This window comes from Phallusia mammillata, chromosome 2 (genome assembly GCF_965637545.1).
Source record: "Phallusia mammillata chromosome 2, kaPhaMamm4.hap1.1, whole genome shotgun sequence".
Classification (NCBI taxonomy): Eukaryota; Metazoa; Chordata; class Ascidiacea; order Phlebobranchia; family Ascidiidae; genus Phallusia; species Phallusia mammillata.
Genome location: NC_137253.1, coordinates 22,208,354 through 22,232,813, shown reverse-complemented (window position 1 = coordinate 22,232,813; position 24,460 = coordinate 22,208,354). Strand labels below are relative to the sequence as shown.

The window sequence follows — 24,460 nt, the reverse complement described above, 5'->3', positions numbered from 1 at the left end:
AACATGATTTGCAGAACAATTTTTTTAATGACTTAGGTCATCGACTTATGTTGCTTTTTATCGCTGTGTTGACACTGGCCACATAAAAATACGCACGGGTTATTTCTGCGATAAGCTTTATTCCACTTAGCTGCACTTGCACTTTAAAACGAAGGTGCCATGTGATTGGTAAAAGCTAAAAAAGGTGTACTCCAAACGGTTTTAAAACTATGGTTACGAAAAGGGTTGGAAGGGTAGCCAATACCTTGGACATTTTTTTTCTTCCGGAAGGTGTCGGTGACGAAGCGAAAAGAGCAATTTAAATGTTTTAAGAGCGCAATAAAAAAAATGCAACCTCATTTTTGTTTAATATATTTTTTTTTTATCCAGCCAATTGTTACAGGCGTTTTTACAGCAAGCAGCGAGAATTAAACATTTGAAATGATGTTTTTTCCGGTGTTAGCTTTATTGTTGCGCTCTCAAGCACCTTTCGTTGAAAGCCTGAAACAAAAATATAATTTTTATTCATCCAAACAACTCCCTTTACGTTCGAAAGATAAACATAATGTTTTTTTAAACGATAAACGTATCTGCCAGGGAGCTTGTATATATAATGCATCGCAGTGCAGACGCTCACTGCTGTCATTTTTAGTTGACAACCTACAACAGCGATGGTAGAAGCGTGAGCACTACGATATATCCCGTACAGCAGGCCTGCACAGCCCAAACAGGTACGGGCCGCAACAGGAAAAACTCTTTGTTGTGCGCCACATGCCATTGTTGTTATAACATTTATATAATGTGACCGTAGAAATATCGTTGACGGTGATAAAAAATAACCAATCAAACGAAATATCGTCAACAAAAATCAACATAGAACACAAATCTCTAAAATGAAGTTTTTTGACGGTGAAAAGTAAGATCATGTACACATGCAAGAATTGAATCCCTACTTGGACCTGCTGTAAAGTGTCAACAAAATATCTCTGGCAGTTTAATTTTAGAGTTTAAGTCCGCATGTACGTATGTAGTCCGCATGTACGTACTGTAGAGTTTAAGTCCGCATGTACGTATGTAGTCCGCATGTACGTACTATAGAGTTTAAGTCCGCATGTACGTATGTAGTCCGCAGGTACGTACTGTAGAGTTTAAGTCCGCATGTACGTATGTAGTCCGCATGTACGTACTATAGAGTTTAAGTCCGCATGTACGTATGTGGTACCATGCAGTGTTCCAAATTATCTTTTTTTGTCTTCGGATTAGTTCCTACAAAGTGTATTTTAACTAAAATATTTTACCATTTTTCAATTCCACATTTACGATTTCAAACAATTGGAGCGTGTACCGTTTGATTGAATTTGGATGGAAAAATTCTTCAGTGAAAGCATCATTTTTGATGTCATATAATAAGTTATCGGACAATTTGTTCGCTTGCTTGGTCAAGAGACTTGCACTGTCCACATCAATTTACTCTTTTTACGCAATTACATCGGGCATCAAATAGTGAAATAACTACCGTAGTGTTTACTAACAAACAAGGGAGCATAGCACTGGTCAAGTAAATTAAAAAAGGCATGTCAAAAGCTGTTACTCTGTTTGGGCCTGCTGTACCTGTTTAGCTCCAATACGCAATATTTTGCTTTCAGATTCCCCAAATGCTTCCACCATATTACTGAACACGCTGTCACGATTTCCCAATAGTGTATGTGGTGCGTCAAACTCGACCACCCTGCCTTGTTGCAAAACCTAAAACACATCGAATTGTGCAAAAAAAATGTATTTGTTAAAGCATTTTAATGAACAAACCAGGACACGATCACAGTCGATAATAGTGTTGATTCGATGAGCTACAGTAATGACTGTGCAATCATGGAACGTATTTCGGATTGTCTTTTGAATGAGTTGATCTGTTCTGTAATGTCATACATACATGTAGTTTGGATATACGTGATAGCAGTTTACTTACTCTTTCCGACACTTTTGCATTACAAATATGGACAAACCTGATGTCGACGATCCTGATTCAGCAAGCTCGATTTGAAGTTTTGAAGGAAATTGTTCGATGGTTTCTTTCATTTGCACCTATATAACTTTCTTTGTTATTGTGCTTCGTTTGTTGGTTTTAATTCCAAAATTTAACTAATTGAAACTATTTAATCTTCACTATATGGAAAGGGATTGGCAAAAACTGGCATACCGTCTACTTACATTAATCTAATTCAGGGGTCACCAAACTTTTTTTACCTCGGGCCGGATAAGTTTAATAATGATTCACGCAGGCCGCATAGTTTGCACGCCCCAGCGCCGTTTTTCCAAACTTATCCCTCGAGGCGATTTTTATAGGGGGCCAAGAGATGGTCTTTCTACAATCCTATTTAAAATCTGGCAATGCGACTGTTAAATTGTACAGTTGGTCTCATCTTACGAGCAATGCTTGTAGATTACGTCACAAGTAACAAAATAAGGCAATTATTTGCGCACTATTAACACTTATAGTCTTGTTTGTGACGTAACAAACCGGTTTGGATCAATCTTGGGCGTTGTAATTCTATGAAACTATAGGTAATATCAATTCTACATATCGCGACAGGAAAACTTTCGTAAGGAGTAGATTAATTTTTGAATGTTACAAAGTTATCAATACGATTTGGCAAACCAAAAATGTGTTCGCGGGCCGAATGAAATGACCTCGCGGGCCGGATCCGGTCCGCGGGCCGTAGTTTGGTGACCCCTGATCTAATTTATTATGTTTAAATACTGATGTCGGTAACAACCTTTTCCAATGCTGTCCAGAGTTCACAGTCGGAATAAGCACTGAATGGATCAAGATTGTTACGCAAGGTCCCAGCAAACAAAATTGGGTCCTTCAACAAAACATTCAGGGATAAGTAAAAACTAACTGCAGTACGCCATGCCAATAACTACCTGAGGTATAACGGAAATGGATGAACGCAAAGCAGTCAATCCTATTTTGGAAACATCTACGTCGTCAATCATCAGCTTTCCTGATGTAAACTCGTTCAAACGAAACAAGCACGAAATAAATGAACTTTTTCCTGCCCCGGTTCTTCCTACAATTCCAACCTGAAACAAATATTATTGTGCATAGATGTCGAATGCGTTATGTGTGCATTAAAAACCTTCAACTAGGTTGTCGCGAATACTTTACAAGTATAGGCTAAACCGACACATGGAACTAAAAACTAACCTTTTCCCTCGGAAGGATTACAAGCGAAATCTCGTGCAACACATCAGGCCCTCCATTGTAGTGTGCAAATGATAAGTTAGAAAACTCTATTTTTCCACGTGAAGGCCAATCGTTAGAAAGGTCTTTGTCGGTTCGAGATATGTAGTGGGCCGCCTCGCGTGGAAGATTGTGGTACTGCTGAATTCGCTCAACTGACGTCATCTGAGAGTTTGAAATTGATATTTGTATGATTTTACTTACAAAATCCTGCAAGATTAAACAATACCCATTTATTTTCAACGAACAATCAATTAATTACTGTTAATTGCAGTGTAAATTATGAGCACTGTGATGGTCACCTGATTTTCGATTTCTGTGCTTGTCCGCACTGTCCACTGAAGGGTGTCGACCACAAGCAAAGCGTATGATACAGCAAGTCCAACCTGCCCTGCGTTTAAATCTGTTACTGTCACAGTAATCAGCGACAAAAACATCACTGCCCCGATAAACATAGCCCCAATTAAATCCAATCGCAACCCAAACCACCTTGATCCGGTCAGAAATGCGTACCAAGCACCTGTTCCAAAAAACTATAAATTTTTAAATCTATTGTGGATGCTGAAACGAAAAATACCTACAGCTGTGACAGTCTTGTAACTGATGAAAATCACTTTCAAATTCATCTTGCATTTTGAAAGCCCGGACTGTCGTCAAACCGTGAAGCGTTGATTTTAGATGAGAAAACACTGGACTTCTGCCTGCGAGTAATAATGGGTGTGGATCGTGTTACCTTTAGAACACAATTGGGGTGTAAATATAAGTTTAAAACGATCGAGCTGCATACAGTCTCGATCATGTTGTTTTTATCAGATTCAGTACCGAAATTTGTTTGATTTGACATAACAGCAATAATTTTTCAACCATCTGCACCCATTTTGTAATTACACACGAGCATTAAATGCAAGAACTAAAAAACAACAACATTTGATCTCAACTATCTTTTCCTAGTATTTACAACAACATTCATAAAAAGATGACTAACTTACTTGCTCCCTCCATACGCTTTATGTCACGTGATGTCTTGGTATAGTATTGTCGCAGCCACAAAAAGTAAATCAAAAGTGGTAAAATGGGAATAATGACAAAGTAATTCACAACCACTGCAACGATCAGAATTGAGAAAACAATTCCAAACGACTAGATAAAAATATGACTATTACTTGTTGTCCAACCCAAAAGAAAACTAAACAAATGAACGCACAGCAGAAAACAACAAACAGAATCGAGGCAAAATATCATCTACTTGGCCCAAATCTTTGGAGAAACGGTTTAAAATACGTCCTGCGTTACAAGAATAATTGTCAATTGTAAACAGGCGTTTTAAAATTCAGAATTTGTGTTGCTTACCAACAGGGTTTACATCAAAAAAACGAATTGGAGCGTCAAATAATGATTGCAGCATTTTGTCGTGCATAACTTTTCCTGACACAAGCAAATGATGCATTTGGAGAGCGTAACGCATAAATATAGTGGCAATAAAGCCAACAAGAATGTCTGGAGAAAAATATAATGATGTCGTTTAAACAAATATATGTTATGGGTCCAACGCTTGCAGCTGCTTGGCCGTTAAATGAAATTTTTACCAAAGTACTTACAGGTCAAGATCAGAATGTAAAATTGATTATTAATTATGGCGACGTTGGCTGAAGTGGTGACATCCGGGTTCGTAACGTTTTCTCCTAAATGCATGGAGTTCATTTCGACACTTTCAAAGGCAGACGACCTTGCAATGAAAGGAGAATGAAAGGTAACAATTGAACAGGTTGTAAACTAATTCACATTACCATTGGGAAATCCACCAATCAATCAGAACATACAAAGTTTGGTTGATTATTAAAAGTATGACCACAAGAAAAAATGTAAACTTGTTGTTTATTAGATAATCCGCGTAAGACCTCCAACCAATACTTCCTTGTGCCTTTAGTTCTTCTTCCCTGACATCAGCAACAAATTCAGCCTAATATAAAGAAGCACTGTCAAGTTAAAGTGTTAATGATGAAAATAAAGTTGAACGAAATAGATTGGTAAAATGACTTATTTACAATTACCAACAACCATATTACTACCATACCTGATTGTTTGCGCCATTTTCCTTGTTGTGTTCGACCAATAGATGATCGGAGGTTTTCAACGACACTTGGCCTGAAAATACGAAGGTTTTCAACGACATTTGGCCTGCAAATATACGCTTTACTTGTTTGAAATTAACTGTCTTTTCAAATTATTGACTGCACAAAACTTGGCTGGTAACACACACGATCACGTTTAAAGCAGCGGTCTGCCACAACATATTTAAGGTTGTAAGTGTAATCATTATGCCAATTGGAGTGAATCTTCGAACACAAACACTAAACTATTCCAAGTAGTGTATCAACTTTAGTATTTCTTCTGTAAATTGACCTATTAGCTAACACCAATATTATACTATAAAGAAAGGAAATACAAATGTTTTTGTGATTGTCCTATACTGGGGGCAATTTTCAGATTGTGCACAATCTTATTAGTATTTTTAAAATGTGTGAATTCTTTGACAAGTAAATTTCTGAGTAAAGTTTCACAAAAATATTTTGGGAGCTATGATGAGTAAAAAAATAATACAAATATGCGAGAACAAACGTATGCCATTTCGGTAAATACAGCTAATTTAAACGCATCGTTTCATGTTACGTAAGCAATCTAAACCAGCGGTTCCAACACTTTTTTTGACGTAACCCAAGTATCAAAAAAACCAATCTTGTGGTTTGTAACGAGTCTAACGACCCATATATATTTTAGTTGCACTATTACCCGCAAGCAGGAAAGCATTTCAAAACATTGGGTCTCATGAAAATAGTTGGGACAGATTGGAAATTTAACGAATATAACGGCCGAAATATACGTAGGAAACTCAAACATTTCCATTAAGCTCAAACTGTAGAGCAGTGATTCTCAACTATTCGTGGACCGTGCCCCCTAAAAGTAGCTTAGGGGCCTCGTGGCCTCATTTAAGTAACTCTGTAGGACCTGTGGCCCCCTTAAAAATGTAAATCTCGTGTTGAAATTCGGTACTAATTCCGGCTTTAAAAAGATCGAAAAGAGTAAACAATTAAGAATCCGTAGTCGTGAAAAACCTCAATATAGACAAATAGTATGTGACATAGTCGATTAAATTAGGGAATAAAGGTAAAAACAAAATGGCTTTTAGTGGATGCTTCTGGTTAATATACACTCGTGGCCCCCCGAAACCCAGCTCGTGCCCACCCTGGGGGCCCTGGGCCCTGGTTGAGAACCACTGCTGTAGAGCGAGTTCGATGCATTTTATCAGCCAGTCAGAGGTGATCTGCCAAGTTACGTTACAAACAAAACGCTTATCAGGTTACAACACGTTGTTACGAAATCAATATTAAGCAACAGTTTATAGTTGTGGAAATTAAAAATGCTACGAAAAATAGTTAAAAACCAGACGTGCCTTTGTTACAAAGATAGGCGACCCAAACAAGTTTTTTGGCGATTTTGCGAAACACTGGTCTTAACCTTACGTTGGGCCCCGACGGGTTTTGTTGTTTTGTCGTCGCCACGCTTTAGCAACCATGCGAAGTCTGTTCCATCGGCAAGAAGCTCTTCGTAAGTTCCCGAATGTGAAATGGAGCCCTAAACGCAAATAGTTCATGCAACCACATACATACAGTTTAAACAATTCAAAGGAAATAACGGTTATACCTCTTTTAGTATGAGTATTGAGTCAGCGTGTTTTAGAAAAGGCAACTGATGCGTAACGAGAACCCTGATCTGCGAAGAATGAGCATCGTATATTTTACCATTTATTTAGAAATGATCTATATATATATATATATATATATATATATATATATATATATATATATATACCTTGTTCTTCAAATATCCATCAATGCATTGATGGAAAATATGGTTTGCCACATTTGAATCAACTGCACTCAATGGATCATCCAACAATACAATGTCAATATTTTCGCGGTACGCGGTTCTTGCAAGACTTAGCCTGGCTTTCTGACCCCCACTCAGTGTAACTCCACGTTCACCCACCAACGTTTCTTCGCCGCTTTGTAACGACTGAATGTCCTAAAAGCAAGTCACGTAAGCTATAAAAACGAATGCAAATTAAACACCGAAATTACCAAGTTGTACCGAATAACTTTTTGTAAACAGAGCTTTTTTAAGCAATAAATTATGTAGTCTTTAAAAACAATGCATTATACCAACCTTTGTCAAAGCGCAGGCCTCAACAACTGCCTGAAAACGCTCTGGTTCGTACTTTTCACCAAACAGAATGTTATCTTTGATTGACCCGGAGTAAACCCAAGGAATTTGACCAACATAAGCAATTCGACCTTGAACTTTCACGCAACCCAGCTTGGCAGGAAGTTCGCTTAAGATTGCACTGAGAAGTGAAGACTGCACGTGCGTTATGAATTTGATGCTTTTGAATTCTGTTTTTATTACGTATTGTACAAACCTTTCCGCTGCCCACCGGGCCAATAACAGCCAGCAGTTTTCTGTCATCCACTTGTAAGTTGATATTTTCTAACGTCTTTGTTTGTGTTGCGTCTCCACTCTGCAAAAATTGCGGTGTTAGTTACAACAACAACTTAAATTTGTGCAGTTACAACAACTTACTTCTGTAACATACGCGAGATTAACGTCATTCCAGGCAGCCGTAAACTCCTCAAAAACAATGCTTGCTGAGTTACTGTTAGCGTTTTTCTTAATTTCATCCAAATTCGATTTTTTTGTAGTTTTTGTAGCATTTTCTTCAAGTAAAAGAAATGACTGAAAAAAACGATTTATTGTTATTTTTTTATATTCTGTAGGTCATAAATTGCCAGCAACAGTTACCTCTATGCGTCTTATGCTAACCATAGATTCAGCTATGTATTCGATACCCAAGCTGAAAATTGTTGCCGTCGAGAATTTTATCAAGTTAATCCAGGCCACAGCGGCGAATACCTAATAACAATAACAGTTCTATTGTGACTTTTTTTTATATTTGTGCACAACCTTTTTGGACATACCTGCGATGAAACAAGTCGACCGCCCAAGGAGACATAGACAACAAAAACTGCGAATATCATGACTTTGTTTGCAACGTACGAACATGCCAAACTCAAAGCTCGGAAATATGATGATTGGAGCAATTTATCTATTTCAGAGCTACAACACAAATTTATGTTTGAGTCACTAATAAAGTATCTCCAGATATAAACATTACCCTAACCTTCGCATTTTTTCAATCAGACTTGGGTATGGCTTTTCCCAAGCGTACATCTTCACAACCCGCATTGCTGACACGATTTCATTCATCATGCGGACCCTTTTGTCGGTGCGTCGAGCGGTTTTGTACCTGCAAATTAAGCATATTATGTATGTCTCAGTTGAAGAGTATTTTTAATAACTGAACTACAAACCTAAATTTTCCAAAACAAAGCCCAGTGAGGCTGTAACCTACAAACCCTATGACGATGACGAGAAATCCAGCCAAAGAAGAAACTCCCACAACTTGCCACAAAAGGATCACAAACACAATAGATACAATTGGTCCGACGAAGATATACAATGCATACTTTGGGAGCTGAAACAAATGGCAATTTGCGTAAAACACACTGACTATTATACGAACCATTGATTTACGAAGTCAAATCGTAGGACATCAGTTGCACCCAAGTTAATAATTTCTCCAGTGGCGGTAGTAGCCAGAGATTTTTGGCTCAATCGGATTGTCTGCGAAAAGTAATCTATTATTATTGCATTGTACTATCTTAAGGTTCCACATAAAAACCATTTTGCACTAGAAAGCAGTAACACAGAATCAGGAAATGGCTGTCGAGTTAAAATACGGGAATTGGAGCACCTGGAAAAAAAGCAAGATTACGTATAGAACAACATGTCAGTGAAATTTTGAATTTTTCTGAAGAAGCAAACGGCGAAATTTGGTTGGTCAAATTGAGTGGATGCATAACACTTATTGGAAACATTTAAAACAAAATTCCTTGCTTGATTTTTAATAGCCTTACCTTCTTGTACATAAGGGCGCACGTAGCCGCCCGAAGATGCCATCCCATTACTTCACTCAAGTAAAAACACCATTGTTGTAACAAAGCCACGATAGCAGATGTGACAGTTATACCGGACGCAAATAGATAGGCCTCACTTAATGAAGAACGGTTTTCGAAAAAACGTAGAAAACCAGCGATCATAACTGGGATTGCAAGTGAAATTAGCTCCTGTATAAAACAGTTTGGTAAAAGATGGAAACTATCCTTTCTCAGTTAACAGTATTTTGATTAGTTACCTTAACCAATGCGAGTAAAGCATAAAGACACCAACGGAACCCAAAGGTTTTTTGAACCGCTTTAAGAAGACTTGGTCGTTTTCCGGTACACCTGGCATTTTCCACCATCAACTTCCAGTTTCTACAATAGGTGAATTGTGAGATGTATTGTACAAATTTTGAATAAAAATAAATTTATTCAGTAGTTTCACGTTTCGAGTCGATCGCAGAGTATCAAAGATGTGCTGCCCTCTTCCAATGCAAAAAGCTCTTCCTGTTTTAGGATTTTCTTGGAACCCCGATGGTAGAGGTCGTTCATCCACCTTAAACATTTCGTAATAAAATGAAATGTCTCATAACAACGTAAATGGTTGACTAGAAGTGTAATGGATAAAAGGAAGTGCCAAAAGGTTTATAGTTAATACAGTGTGTGCCCCCCAAACAAATCGAGGTTTTTCATGCTACAAGGCAATATAAACTTGTTCATATTAACAGATTACATTTCACAAGACACAAAAAAACAGCCAGATAGATGATTTTACACTTTGGCGAGTAAAAATATTATTTACTGTGTATTACCAGAACAGTAAGAAGGTGAAAACGTTGTTTCTTTTTAACGGCACCTTCCCTTTCTTGTCTTCGGAAATCATATCGAAGCTATGCACTATCTCACGACGTTTGCGAGCTCGTCACGGTCTAATAAACCAACACCAATGATTGCCAATTCAAAACTAAACTTGCACAGTCAAAAATTGCGAAATCGAAATATAGTTTCGTTTGTACCGAACAGTCATATAAGCACCAATTTACATTTTGTCTGTATTTGAACCACAGACCAAACCGACAATGAAACAATCGGATGATTATATTGCTTCCAAACGCTTTCATTAATTAAGATGTGCTTTGTTAAGTTTTTAACGAAATTTTCCTAGTTTCAGCCTGGCCTGCATAGAGCGCCCTGTACAAATGTTTCTTGGTTTGATTGCAACTAAACACTTATAATCAACTGTTCACAGAAGAAATGATTGGATTAAATCTTCACTAAAAGCTATTGCGTTTGACAAAGCATGTGCAATAAACTTTTGAAATTTTCCCTTTTGTACATTTGCATGTTAGTGCCAGTCATTTGTGAAAGATTTTTACTTTTGAGGAACCTTTTTTAAACGAAAACTGCTGAAAACACAATGACGAATCAACGTAGTCAAGCGAGGCGAAAAAGAAAGGCACATTACCGGTTTCAAACAACTGCAATTGTCGATGTAAGTTAGCTGAACATCCGTTGCCTACAAACAGTGCCGGATTAACGGTCTGGCCGAAAAAAATTAAAAAATTTGCCAACTAAACAATTTGAATTATCAGTGTTGCCAAATCATTGTCACAAAGACCGTTGTTGCAACTATAACACAGGGTAACGTGCAAAAACTTGGTCATATGCCTAACCCAGGGGTGCACAACCTTTTTCCTACGACGGCCGCATCGCGGATTCTTTTTTCACTAACGGCCGCCATTTACCTGCTTATTTTTGTTTTAAAATTACTGATTTAAGGAAATTAGTTTATATCATATATATACACCATGTAATCACGCCCTAAAAGCCCAGATTAATTTCTAACTTGGTCCACAGAGTGAACTGCACAGTCTTAAGTGTTTGTGATGTCATAGTCTACATTGTGATGTTGGAAGCATCTGTTTTGTTGGCATTGTTTCCACACAATGGGCGTATAAAAAGGCCGACGTATATGGCTTCTAGGCTGGTAATACTCATTTTAGTATCTCAAAAACAACTGTTTAGAGTAGGGTTGCCATACGTCACGATTTTTCCTGACATGTCAGGGAATTTAGTGTTTAAATCTGCGTCAGGGAGAAATGTTAAAATGTACTTAAAAGTCAGGAATTTAAGAAAAAATATATATACTATGAAATTAATGTACCAACGGAGAAAGTTTCTAGTAGTTAGCTACAACCGCGTCTATACCATGAAACGTAAAGAGGTAAATTGGCGGCGCCGAGGTTAACATACAAGGTTATACTGTTTGGTTTTGCAGTGTGTTCGCGCGTAACAATACCTGTTTGTTTGTTGCTAGTTGTAGTTGTCTAACTCAATACGCGTTAAATACACATAAAAATCCGCGTCTCAAGAAAACACAGCATTCGATGCTACATGGGAACATGGAAAATTTCATTTGCTTCAACTGTGTATCTAATATGCTAGGAACTAACTAACAACGAAAAGTCAAATCTCGAGAGACATAAAAACATGTTTACAGTGGCATTTTATTTCAAATTTAAAAAGGTCTTTGTGACTCCTAGTGTTTTTTGTTCTGTGTGAGATTGGTCCGAATGGTTTTAGAGTTGTAAAAGTTGGCGACCCCTGATATTTGTGCTTACTGTTTCAAGGATAGTAAGAGTAAAGAGTACTGAGCTTAGCCTAATAAACTTAACTAAACAAAAGCCTACGCAGAAAGTTAATTGACAAGGATCAGAGTATCGTATGTAACGGTTTCTCGTGTCGCCGTCCGTGTGACTTAAATTAATTCCGGAATAGAGAAGTGTTTGGATCGCAAAAATGGTTATCGCAGCGGTTCTCAAACTGGGGTCCGCGGTCCATTTTGCAGGGACCTCCAAAAGGTGGATGTAATTCTACATTCTTATTTGGCGTCAGTTTGTGCAACTGAATAAGTTTAAATCAAAGTGAAAGTGAGAATCGACCGTCTCCATTGCTAAACAATAGGCTTTATTGCATGACAACTATCAAAAATGCAATTGTTCGCGCACAATTGTAATGTTGTTTTTTGTCTGTGATGTCAGATTTGGATCTAGCTAAAATCCTGCAATCAACTTTTGTTTTACTGAAATACACATTCAGACTTACGTTAACACATTCAGACTTAAAGTTTGAGAAAAACTGGGTTAACGCAACCGAGATAAATTTTGTCAGGGATTGTGTATCATAAAATATGGCAACCCTAGTTTAGAGCAATTTAAAAATCAAAATATGTGGCAAAAGAGTTTTATTTACGTTACGGCCTCCAGTACATATAATTTAATAAACATGTTCACGGACGCACAACTCGTCTCTTTCGGCTGGGTTTTTGGCTTGTAACTTTAGGTTCAGGTCTCAATTTCAGGCCCGCTTAGAACTCTCTGTCAGAGAGCACAACACTGAACTTGCAACACCACTTCTGCTATAATTCATTTAAAATTGCACGCGTACAGTACTTTCAGATATAAACAACAACAAAATGCTGTTAATTAAAGTGTTTTACAAATTCTAGCCCCCTTTCCGGTTGTCATCGATTCACAAAGGTCTCTCGGGTAATACTTGGGATCCGACCGCAATACCTGCTGCCCACCAAAGCACTTTCCGCACCGTTCGCACTCTCGCAGCATCTCGTAACCATGGTGATTGTGGCGTTTACATAATTACCCTTTACACAACTGGCTTTGTTTATGTCTAAATATGTTCGATAGGATGCAAACAACGAGTCAAAAGCAATTATTATGAAGCCTATAATTATAAAACATAGTATGAAGATGAGACATGTTTAGAGGTTATCGTCAGCGAAATCGTTGTACTCTTTAGTCCAGGGGTTCCCAACCGGTGGTACGCGTACCACTAGTGGTACGCGAAGGTTTTTTAAGTGGTACGCGAGTAGCTTTCGCTTTTTTTTCACAAAAATTTGGATTCACAACTTTCTATTTTGTTTATCTGGTTTTGTTTACAAAAAAATTTCCCCAAGCCTCTTCTTATTGTTACGTAACTATTTCTGTTGTTTCGTATCATTGCGATCTACAAACTACAGGTCATGTCAATTGCCAACAAGAAGCACAGTTGCTTTGAAAAGCCGTACAACGCTGTGGGACAGTGGGCGTTGATTACGGCAAATGATTGCTCAGCCAATTGGTGGACAGTAAACAAAAGCAAAAATATCATTAAATTTGCTTTAGTGTTATTTTAGTAGGCCAATATTATTATTCTTAATAAAATATGATTCGATCAAATAAGTTGTTCTGCAAGAAGTGGTACGCGTGGCAGTACAAAGCGTCGAAGTGGTACGAGATCGAAAAAAGGTTGGGAACCCCTGCTTTAGTCGAATCGTTGATCGCAATCTTCCGTTTCTCGATGAATGAATTAAGCACCTGGTTGTTGCTCGTTAAAAAATTACTCCAATATTTGGGTTATGACTAGACTTCAACTACATTTGTAGAAATTTTGAGCAAATTAAACATTTTCATGCTTACTTTGAAACGTAATTCAACTCAATTCTGACATGGCAGAAATTTTTCTGTATTAATGCGCATGAAACAAAACTGTACAACGATGGGGTATAACAAGCTTTTAACACATGACTCAGCAGTAAAAACTTTACCTCAGGAAGGTTATTCCTACAGCATACCTGTCCAGCTGCACTGCGCAATGCTTTGCTTTCAGATTACGTTTTGTCAATAGTGTATGTGGTGCGTCAAACTCGACAACTCTGCCTTGTTGCAATACCTAAAATAATAAATTTGCGAATTGTTTTTCCCGATTGCAGCTATTATTCAAAAATACCAAAATATTCAGGCTGCTTGTCCCATCAGCTCTTGGTACTGTTTCTCCAAAAATTCTCGTTTTCTGTGACCATACCGCTGACTAACATGACTTGCAAAGGATTTCAAAAGATTTATGACATTGGCATATAGCCTACTGCTTCGTATCGCTGTATTGACACTAGCCACACAAAAATACGCACGCGTTATTTTTGATAAGCTTTATTCCACTTAGCTGCACATCATGCACTTTAAAATCAAGGTGTCCTGTGATTGGTTGAAAGCTAAAATGTGTACTCCAAATGATATTAAAACTATGGTTACGAAAAGGTTTGGAAGGGTTACCAATACCGACTTTTTTTATTGCGGAAGGTGTCGGTGACGAAGCGAGAAGAGCAATTTAGATGTATTGGGAGCGTAATAAAAAACAGCAACTTAATTTTTGGTTAATATTTTAAGACCTAATCCAGCCAATTGTTACATGCCTTTTTACAGCAAGCAGCGAGAATTAAGCATTTGAATGATATTCTTTCCGGTGTTATCTTCATTGGTGCGCTCTCAAGCACCTTTCGTTGAAAGCCTAAAACAAAAAATATAACTTTTATCAATGCAAACAACTCCCTTTACGTTTGAAAGATAAACATAATGTGTTTTTGAACGATAAACGCATCTGTCAGAAAGCTTGTATTCATAATGCATCGCAGTACAAACGTTCACTGCTGTCATTTTTAGTTGACAACCAACAACAGCGATGGTTGAAGCGTGCGCACTACGATAAATCCCGTACAGCAGGCCTGCACAACTCAAAACGGTACTAGGGCCGCAACAAGAAAAACTCTTTGTTGTGGGTCGCATGCCAACGTTGTTATAACACTTAAATATTATGACCGCAGAGATACTGTTGACGGTAATAAAAAATAACCAATCAAACGACATATCGTCAACAAAATTCAACATTAGCTCCTACAAAGTGTGTTTTAACCAAAATATTCACTTTACCATTTTTCAATTTCACATTTACGATTTCAAACAAGTGGCGTCTCTACGGTTTGATTTATTTATGAAAGGCAAAATTATTTTAGTGAAAGCATCATTTTCGTTGTCATAACATATAATAAGTTATCAGGTAATTTGTTCGCTTGCTTGGTCTAGGCCAGGGCTACTCAAACTTTCGTGCTCTGCGACCCCATTTTAAAACAAAAATTTCTACGCGACCCCTCGATGGGTTTAGGCCAGGAGTGCACAACCTTTTCGCTATGACGCCGCATCACAGATCTTTATTTCACCAGCGGCCGCTTATAGCCTACTTGCTTGTGTTTTAAAATTACTGATGTAAAGAAATACTTACATTATATATATACATATACTATCTAATGGCGCCTAAAAAGCCTAAATTAATTTCTAACTTGACACACAAATTGACAGTCTTAGCTTTTATGACGTCATAATCTATATTGTGACGCTTGTGGTATCTGCTTTTTCGCATTGTTTGCACACAATAGACATAAAAAAGTCTGGTACATATGGCTACTTGGCTGGTAATACTCGTTTAAGATCAACAAAATGTGTTTAGAGCAGTTTGACTAGTCTCTGTACGGCCGCAGCAAGGTTGTGCATCCCTGATGTAGTAAACAATAAATGTACGAAGGTATACCCAATTGGGGTCGCGACCCACAGTTTGAGAAGCCCTGGTCTAGGCGACTTGCATTGTCCACATCAATATACTTCTATACCGCAATTACCTTTGGAATCAAAAATGAAAGTAAAAAAAATCTAGTGTTTATTCACATCAATACTACTGCGAAAAATAGACGGGTGGAAGTGCTCATAACATTGGAGCACTGGTTTAAGAAATAAAAACAAAATGTGAAATGTTGGAACTCTGTTTTAGGCCTGTACCTCTTCAGCTGCACTGTGCAACTTGTTGCTTTCAGATGTGCCAAATGCTTCCACCATGTTACTGAATACACTGTCATGTTTCAGCAATAGTGTATGTGGTGCGTCAAACTCGACCACCCTACCTTGTTGCAAAACCTAAAACACATCGAATTGTATAAAATTGTAAATTTGTGTAAGCATTTTAATAAACAAACCAGGACACGGTCGCAGTCGATTATAGTGTTGATTCGATGAGCTACAGTAATGACTGTGCAATTATGGAACGCATTTCGGATTGTCTTTTGAATAAGTTGATCTGTTCTACAATGTCAAATATTCTGTAATGTCAAATGAGTTTTGGTTAATGCGCTTGGGAAAAGCAAACAAACCTTAAGTCGACGTTTGCTGTGGCTTCGTCGATTGCAAGAATTCTATTCTTTCTAAGAATTGCTCTAGCGAGACAAATAAGTTGTCGTTGACCGACGCTGAAATTTGATCCTGATTCAGCAAGCTCGATTTCAAGTTTAGACGGAAATTGTTCGATGGTTTCTTTCATTTCTACCTATTTTAAATAACGTGCAGAATTTTTGATAGAAGTTAAGCTGTTTAAACTAGAGTTAGTGGGTTTGGCAAAAATTAGCGTTCCAGGAAATGGCCTGATTTAATGTGTTTTAAAACTGGCGTCTGTAACAACCTTTTCCAATGCTGTCCAAAGTTCACAGTCGGAATAAGCACTGAATGGATCAAGATTGTTACGCAAGGTCCCAGCAAACAAAATTGGGTCCTGCAATAAGATTAAAAAAATATTCCGGGCTATGTAAAAATAAAAATCAACTTACATTACGCCATGCCCATAAATACCTGGGGTATAGCAGAAATGGATGAGCGCAAGGCAGTCAATCCCATTTTGGAAACATCTGCGTCGTCAATTACAATCTTACCTGATGCAAACTCGTTCAAACGAAACAAGCAAGAAATAAACGAACTTTTTCCTGCCCCGGTTCTTCCTACAATTCCAATCTAAAACAAGCAAAAAGGTAGGTGTTGCAATACTAATGTCAAATATCGTACTTTAGAAGAAAGAACAGGTTGTAACGCAATGGCGTAAAATAAACACATTGATACCACCGTTGCAACGTGCACTGTCGCAAATAAATTGTTTGAATTTAGCAGCATTCGGCTTTATGTCTTAATGTGTGTATTTTAAATGTCTTGTTGGGGCTATTAATCAAAGTCAATTGCAGAAAGTAGATTGAAAACACTGCAACATCAAATAACTACTGCAAGCTTATACATGGTTTAATTGGAAGACTGACCTTTTCCCGCGGAAAGATTACAAGCGAAATATCGTGCAAGACATTAGGACCTCCATCGTAGTGTGCAAATGATAAGTTACAAAACTCTATTTTTCCATTAGGTGGCCAATCTATGGGAAGACTTGTATCAACTGGAGGTACGTGATGGGCCGCCTCGCGTGGAAGTTTATGGTATTGTTGGATCCGTTCAACCGACGTCATCTGTGATTAGATATCAATATTACCTAATTTTACCCAAATAATGTTTAAAAGCCTTAAAATATTTTACTCGTTTTATCAGCGGCATTATGGTTGGCTTTATGAAAAAAACCGGTGGCAGAATACGGCTTAATTTCAATGGAAAATTAAACCAGTCGTTTCCAACCGTTTTTGACGAATTCCTCATTTCCCCCCCCATTGAATATATAGTAGATTATAATCAATTCAAGGATCATTTAAAATTAGGTATTTTATCTACTTCGCAGGACATATTGCCAAAACTAAAGTTTACATATTTACAAACCACATGTATAAATTAAAGCAAATTCCTTCCCTCGCTGGGTAAAACCATGCTTAACATTTTCCTTGGAGATACTTCCTGCAAACAATTAACTAGTTGCGATGCAAATTATCAGCAGTGCGTGATCACCTGGTTCTCGATTTCGGTGCTTGTCCGCACTGTCCACTGCAGGGTCCTGACTACAAGCAAAGCGTAAGAAACAGCAAGTCCAACCTGCCCTGCGTTTAAATCTGTTACTGTCACAGTAATCAGCGACAAAAACATCACTGCCCCGACAAACAGGGATCCAATTAAATCTAACCGCAACCCAAACCACCTTGATCCAGCAACAAATGCGTACCAAGCACCTGTTTTAAAAACAAAACCAATCACAAATGTTGGAAACTATTGTGAATGTTGAAAACTTGAAATACGTACAGCTGTGAAAATCTTGTAACTGGTGAAAATCACTTTCAAATTCACTTTGCATTTTAAAAGCTCTGACTGTCGTCAAACCGTAAAGTGTTGATTTTAGATGAGAAAACACCGGACTTCTGTCTGTGAACAGCAGTTAATTGGAATGGATGTGCTAAGTTTAAAGGTAAATTTAAAAAAATGTTCAAACGCTTAAGCCAATGGCGGTCACGCGCATATTATTTTTACCAGATTCAAGCGCTTACTTGCTCCCTCCATCCGCTTTATGTCACGTGATGTCTTGGCATAGTATTGTCGCAGCCACAAAAAGTAAATCAAAAGTGGTAAAACGGGAATAATGACAAAGTAATTCACAACCACTGCAACAATCATACTTGAGAAAACAATTCCAAATGACTGGATAAAATATATTGCCATTATTTGTTGTCTTACTAAAAAGAAAACAGAACAAATCAACGCACAGCAGAAAACAACAAACAAAATCGAGGTAGAATATCATCCACTTGGCCCAAATCTTTGGAGAAACGGTTTAGAATACGACCTGCGTTACAAGAATCGCAATTGTAAACGGACAATAAAAACTATAGAATTCTATGTTGCTTACCGACAGGGTTTACATCAAAAAAGCGAATCCGAGCTTCAAATAATGATTGCAGCATTTTGTCGTGCATAACTTTTCCTGACACCAGCAAATGATGCACTTGAACAATGTAACGCATAGATATAGTGACAACAAAGCCAACAAGAAGGTCTGGAGAAAAAGAATAATGCCGTTTAGAAAATTCTCCGACCCAAAGCCGATCACATGTCTTGTATGATTTGCAAAAGTTAAAATATGGTCAGAGAGTTAGCACGCGAATCTCGTCAAACATGTTCTAGATAATCTCGCAATTTTTTTCTTATTTTAAATAAGCTCCTACGCTTTTTAACTTAGTATGTGTTTGCAGCATACACCATTCGTTCGCCGCTTACATCCGGAGTATGTTATATAAAAAATGTACCAAAGTAGGCCTTACACGTCAAAATCAGAATATAAAATTTATTGTTAACTATCACATTGGCGGGAGTGGAGACAATAGTGGCTGTGAGGTTTCCTCTCGGATGGGTGTAATTCGTGTCGAAACTTTCAAAGGCAGACGACCTGTTAATTAAAGATCATAAAAAACAGTTCAACAGGTTGTAAACTAATTCACATTACCACTGGGAAATCCACCAATCAATCAGAACATACAAAGTTTGGTTGATCATTGTAAGTAGGACCACAAGAAAAAATGTAAACTTGTTGTTTATTAGATAATCCGCGTAAGACCTCCACCCAATACTTCCTTGTGCCTTTAGTTCTTCATCCTTGACGACAGCAACAAAATCAACCTAACATGTGAAAAAATTGTTAAAGTAGGGTGTGTAACGTAAAAATAAAGTTAAGCGAACTGCTCGTATCCCAGCTGTGGACATTGGTACCCTGACATACGTACATTTAAGATCTCTACTAATTAGTGCAATACCTCCTTGTTGGTGCTTTCTTCCTTATTGTGTTCAGCAAAAAGATATTCAGAGGTTTTCAATGGCTCTTGACCTAAATTGCAAGTAAACGCGTGTCTGTGGCGTGCAATGATTGTAACGTGCAGCGAAAGCAGAGTTGCAAGTCGGGCCGGGCTTTTCGGGCCGGGTTCGGGTTCGGGCCGGGTTCGGGCTTAGGTATTTGTCAGAAAACGGGCTCAAAACGGGCCTTACTTTAAGTTCCGTTGCCGCCACTTTTTAGTAACAATTCTCTGGCTTTGACCTAATGCCCACCCTACTCTAAAACGTATTGTTTACCTCATTGTCTACTATTGTTCATTGTGTTTGTTGTCTTTATCTTTTTTCTTTCTCATCCTTTGTTGCAAGGCTTTCGTGGATAGGCCTGTCAATCAAAATTTCGGGCCTAAACGGGCTTCTCAAAAACGTTTCGGGTTCGGGCCGGGCTTCGGGCTTATACTTTCGGGTTCGGGCCGGGTTCGGGCTCAGATTTCGGGCCCGCTTGCAACTCTGAGCGAAAGCGCTTTATGTACGGTAAATATTTGCGAAAGCCCCACTCAAACCGATTGTCCGGCCCGTTCAATGAGAAGCAGCGGTCACAATATGTTTTGAGATTTTTAAGTCAAATTGGATGCAACTTTAAATAATAAATCCGAAACCTTAAAATATCTTCTAAGCACATTAAGGTAAGGATTATGAACACTAAAATTAGATTAACTAACAACATCACTGCCAGAGAGCTTGTGTACAAAATATATTGTTTGTCACCACCACTTTATCTGTTATCATCGCCAGTGTTGTTAATTAAGTTTGAACTTTGCTGAAAAGTTTAAATAACAATATGTCATGTACATAGAAACTTTCCGGCAGTTCTTCGAACAGTTTTTTTCTTAGTAAATTTTAAGTGGTTTGTTGGTTACAATTGAGACTAAATGTTAGTACGATTAAGCATACGTTGACCTTCTTCGGAGTTTGCTTTGTCATCTTCGTCACGCTTTAGCAACGCTGCAAAGTCCGTTCCGTCAGCAAGAAGCTCTTTGTAAGTTCCCGAATGTGACACGGAGCCCTAAACGCATAACTGGTTCGTGCAACCGCATGCGTACAATTCAAACAAGAAAATGGTTATACCTCTTTCAGTATGAGTATTGAGTCAGCGTGATTTACAAACGGCAACTGATGCGTAACAAGAACTCTGATCTGCGAAGAATGAGCATCGTATATATTACCATTTACTTAGAAATGATCTATATATACCTTGTTCTTCAAATATCCGCAAACGCATTCATGGAAGAGGTGGTTTGCCACATTGGAATCAACCGCGCTCAATGGATCATCCAACAATACAATGTCAATATTTTCTCGGTACGCGGCTCTTGCTAGATTCACCCTGGCTTTCTGACCCCCACTCAGTGTAACCCCACGTTCACCCACCAAAGTGTTCTCGCCGTCTTGAAGTGACTGAATGTCCTAAAAGCAGTCAAAAGACTGGGTTACCAACATGAAGAACTTTTTCCAATCTAACTACTGAAGCAGATATGTAATTTTCAAAGACAACAAATTTCACGAACCCTTGTCAAAGCGCAGGCCTCAACAACTGCCTTAAAACGCCCTGGTTCGTACTCTTCACCAAACAGAATGTTATCCTTGATTGACCCGGAGTAAACCCAAGGAATTTGACCAACATATGCAATACGACCATGAACTTTCACGCGACCTATTTTCGCAGGAAGTTCGCTTAAGATTGCACTGAGAAGTGAAGACTGCATGAGAGTAATAACTTTGTTGCTTTTATAGTATATTTTTATTCTGTAATGTACGAACCTTTCCGCTGCCGGTTGGGCCGATTACAGTCAACAGTTTTGTGTCATCCACTTGTAAGTTGATGTTTTCCAACGTCTTTCTTTGTGTTGCGTCTCCATTCTAAAAAAATATGAATACATGTAAATTCTGTATTCAGTTGACACATTTAAATCGGATATTTCTACAAGTTTGTTAACAACTTACTTCTGCAACATACGTCAGGTTAATATCATCCCAGGCAGCCGTAAAGTTCTCAAATACAATACTTGTTGAGTTACAGTTTGCGTTTTTCTTGTTATCATCTAAAATCGAACATTTTGTAGTTGCTTTTTCTTCAAGTAAAAGAAATGACTGAAATGCACGACTTAATTTTATTTGATTTATATTTTGTGCGCTATAAATTTCCAGCAGCAGCAGCAATTACCTCTATGCGTCTTATGCTTACTATAGATTCAGATAGGTATTCGACACCCCAGCTGAAAATTGTTGCGGTCGAAAATCTCATGATATTAATCAAGGTTATAGCCGCGAACACCTAAAAACAATTACGATTACATTGCAAATTTTTCCGTTCCTCATTTAAACTTAAATAAACCAGCTTATTAGCAAACCTGAGATGAAACGAGTCGACCTCCCAAGGACACGTACACAACAAACACTGCGAATATCATGACTTTGTTGGCAATGTGCACGCTTGAAATGTTCAATGCTCGGAAGTAAGATGATTGGAGCAATTTATCTATTTCATTGCTACAATATTGACATGTGTTTGTGTTACTGGTAAGCGTCCGTCTATAAGTTTAGTCTTTAGACCATTTTACTAACCTTCGCATTGTCTCAATCAGACTTGCGTATGGCTTCTCCCAAGCGTACATCTTCACAACTCGCATTGCTGACACGATTTCATTCATCATGCGGACTCTTTTGTCGGTGCGTAGAGCAGTTTTGTTTCTTTGATGAAGGCATATTTTGATATATAAACCGTAATGTGAATAGTCATGCCCTAACACAGGGGCGGGCAACTTCTCCAGTCGGCGGGCCTGATATGGGAAAATGAAGTACTTGGCGGGCCGGATTCCTGAATCGATGCATTAATCGCGTATTTATCCACCTTTATTTATTGTTCAGTGATTTAAAACGGATTTTTGACCACCTAAACCAAATACAATCAAGAACGTCACAATTACAATACAGTCCAAACAATCTAACTGATATATAACATAACATTATTCACCACTTTAAATTTAATGCATTCACCACAGACTTACATACTGCTGAAACACTAACTAGGCTACACGTGTGGAAACAAAGGAAACCGTGAAAGCAGGCTACACACAAGGTTGGCAGTTATGTCGTAACAATGGGCGTATGGTGCAATGGTAACAATGGCGGGAAAGTTTTTTGCTGTTACTGTCCGTTACAACTATAATTTGACGTAGTAAGCAAGTAGTGGGGGATTGCGGCAGAATCTGGCCGCGGGCCACATTATCATGTAAGACCGGAAACTGTCTGCGGGCCGCTCAAAATCCAGTCGCGGTCGGATCCGGCCCGCGGGCCGTATGTTGCCCGCCCCTGCCCTAACACATACCTCAGTTTTCCAAAACAAGGCCCAGTGAGGCTGTAACATATAAACCCTATTACGATGACGAGAAATCCAACAAGAGAAGAAACTCCCACAACTTGCCACAAAAGGATCACAAATGCAATCGATATAATTGGTCCGATGAAAATATATTGACTGTACTGGGGCAACTACAGTAAAACGCAAAACAGTTTGCTTATCAATGCTAAACTATATAAACCACTTACTTACGAAGTCAAATCGTAGGACATCAGTGGCACCCAAGTTAATAATTTCCCCAGTGGTGGTAGTGGTTAGAGACTTTTGGCTCAATCGGATTGTCTGCGAAAAACAAATCTTTATATGTACATGAACACGTTCTTTTTGTTTTATAAGACTAAAGTCAATGTTTAGAGTAAACGTACTTTTTTGTACATAAGTGCACATGTGGCCGCCCGAAGATTCCAGCCCAAGATTCCACACAAATAGTAATACCATTGGTGCATCAAAGCTACGATAGACGACGTGAGAATTATACCAACGGCAAAGAGATACGCCTCCGCTACTGTAGAACGGTTTTCAAAGAAACGAAGAAAACCCGCTGTTAGAAATGGAGTGACAAGCGCCATCATTTCCTGTATAAATGAGCTAAGTTGAAAAGTAAGTTACTTTTTCTTAAACTGCTTTACGTACTTTAACTAATGCAAGTAAGCCGTAAAGACACCAACGAACTCCAAAGGTTTTTTGAATCGCTTTCAGAAGACTGGGACGTTTTCCGGTTTGTTTTGCATTTTTCATGACCAACTTCCAGTTTCTGCAATAATTTTTTTACGGTTTTATTTTGCCTTAAATGTTTTTGGTTAAATCCAGGAACGCTTAAAAAGTAGTTAAAAGTCAGTAAAGCTTCTCACTTTTCAAATTCATCGCAAAGTTTCAAAGATGTGTTGCTCTCTTCCAATTCAAACAGATCTTCGTCTTCTAATTTCTTCTTATAGCCTTGATGAAAGAGGTCATTCATCCACCTTAAATATTACATGGTAAAGCATGAATGACAAATATAAATCTTTGATGCTTAATAAATTTCTCTTTGATAAATGCTAAATAAATGACCATAAATCAAACGCTAATACACAAGTGTCAAAAAATATCGTTGATTGCGCATTACCAGAATAGTAAGAAGGCGAAAACATTGTTTCTTTTAATCGGTACCTTCCTCTTCTTGTTGTTGGAAATCATGTCGAAACTGATCAGAATCAACCCAATTTTCTACTTCATCTCTGCCTTATTACATCAATGAAAAACAATTACATACCAATTGCAAACGTACAGTGTAAATAATTGCGAAATTGACAAATATTTTCATTCAACGAGTATGCATACGCGCCCGCAGGTAGGGACAAGAGTGGGCACTTGGCCACCCTTGAAATTTCAA

General features: G+C 38.1%; 2 protein-coding genes and 1 pseudogene across 3 annotated transcripts; all 3 read right to left on the bottom strand.

Moving 5' to 3' along the window:
* Positions 1-369: 369 nt before the first annotated feature.
* LOC145213680 (ATP-binding cassette sub-family C member 4-like) lies at positions 370-5,701 on the bottom strand (annotated as a pseudogene). The gene is made up of 14 exons (XR_013856881.1): positions 5,298-5,701; positions 5,011-5,183; positions 4,822-4,949; positions 4,574-4,720; positions 4,428-4,507; positions 4,213-4,363; positions 3,805-3,924; positions 3,526-3,743; positions 3,188-3,388; positions 2,905-3,063; positions 2,754-2,843; positions 1,786-2,061; positions 1,591-1,725; positions 370-480 (listed from the first exon to the last, which is right to left on the bottom strand). The product of XR_013856881.1 is annotated as an ATP-binding cassette sub-family C member 4-like (transcript).
* A 978-nt stretch (positions 5,702-6,679) lies between these two features.
* Positions 6,680-12,913, bottom strand: LOC145213158 (ATP-binding cassette sub-family C member 4-like). Its single transcript, XM_080081392.1, has 15 exons — positions 12,855-12,913; positions 9,725-9,835; positions 9,534-9,654; positions 9,256-9,465; positions 8,873-8,962; positions 8,695-8,813; positions 8,460-8,585; positions 8,257-8,395; positions 8,081-8,191; positions 7,862-8,014; positions 7,701-7,799; positions 7,448-7,639; positions 7,094-7,306; positions 6,926-6,994; positions 6,680-6,856 (listed from the first exon to the last, which is right to left on the bottom strand). The coding sequence occupies exons 1-15, from the start codon at positions 12,911-12,913 to the stop codon at positions 6,680-6,682; spliced, it is 1,989 nt and encodes a 662-aa protein (XP_079937518.1).
* Positions 12,914-15,929: 3,016 nt separating this feature from the next.
* LOC145213157 (ATP-binding cassette sub-family C member 4-like) lies at positions 15,930-24,050 on the bottom strand. Its single transcript, XM_080081391.1, has 28 exons — positions 23,940-24,050; positions 23,722-23,842; positions 23,454-23,663; positions 23,281-23,370; positions 23,056-23,219; positions 22,293-22,418; positions 22,079-22,217; positions 21,892-22,002; positions 21,681-21,818; positions 21,489-21,587; positions 21,236-21,427; positions 20,922-21,134; positions 20,796-20,864; positions 20,622-20,733; positions 19,655-19,725; positions 19,348-19,520; positions 19,151-19,290; positions 18,754-18,900; positions 18,611-18,690; positions 18,395-18,545; positions 18,153-18,272; positions 17,865-18,082; positions 17,237-17,437; positions 16,782-16,940; positions 16,615-16,704; positions 16,310-16,482; positions 16,136-16,241; positions 15,930-16,076 (listed from the first exon to the last, which is right to left on the bottom strand). The coding sequence occupies exons 1-28, from the start codon at positions 24,044-24,046 to the stop codon at positions 15,930-15,932; spliced, it is 3,867 nt and encodes a 1,288-aa protein (XP_079937517.1). The 5' UTR covers positions 24,047-24,050.
* Between the last annotated feature and the right edge of the window lie 410 nt (positions 24,051-24,460).

Coding starts and splice junctions, on each gene's coding strand:
- LOC145213158 (XM_080081392.1), bottom strand. CDS start 12,913: ATGGTTACGAGATGCTGCGAGAGTGCGAACGGTGCGGAAAGTGCTTTG. Junction 7,800..7,861: donor ATCTCGCGTATGTTACAGAA/GTAAGTTGTTGT, acceptor CAATTTTTGCAG/AGTGGAGACGCAACACAAAC. Junction 6,857..6,925: donor CAATACTCATACTAAAAGAG/GTATAACCGTTA, acceptor ATTTGCGTTTAG/GGCTCCATTTCACATTCGGG.
- LOC145213157 (XM_080081391.1), bottom strand. CDS start 24,046: ATGAATGACCTCTTTCATCAAGGCTATAAGAAGAAATTAGAAGACGAA. Junction 22,218..22,292: donor CTGATTGAGACAATGCGAAG/GTTAGTAAAATG, acceptor TCAATATTGTAG/CAATGAAATAGATAAATTGC. Junction 16,705..16,781: donor CCATTTCTGCTATACCCCAG/GTATTTATGGGC, acceptor ATCTTATTGCAG/GACCCAATTTTGTTTGCTGG.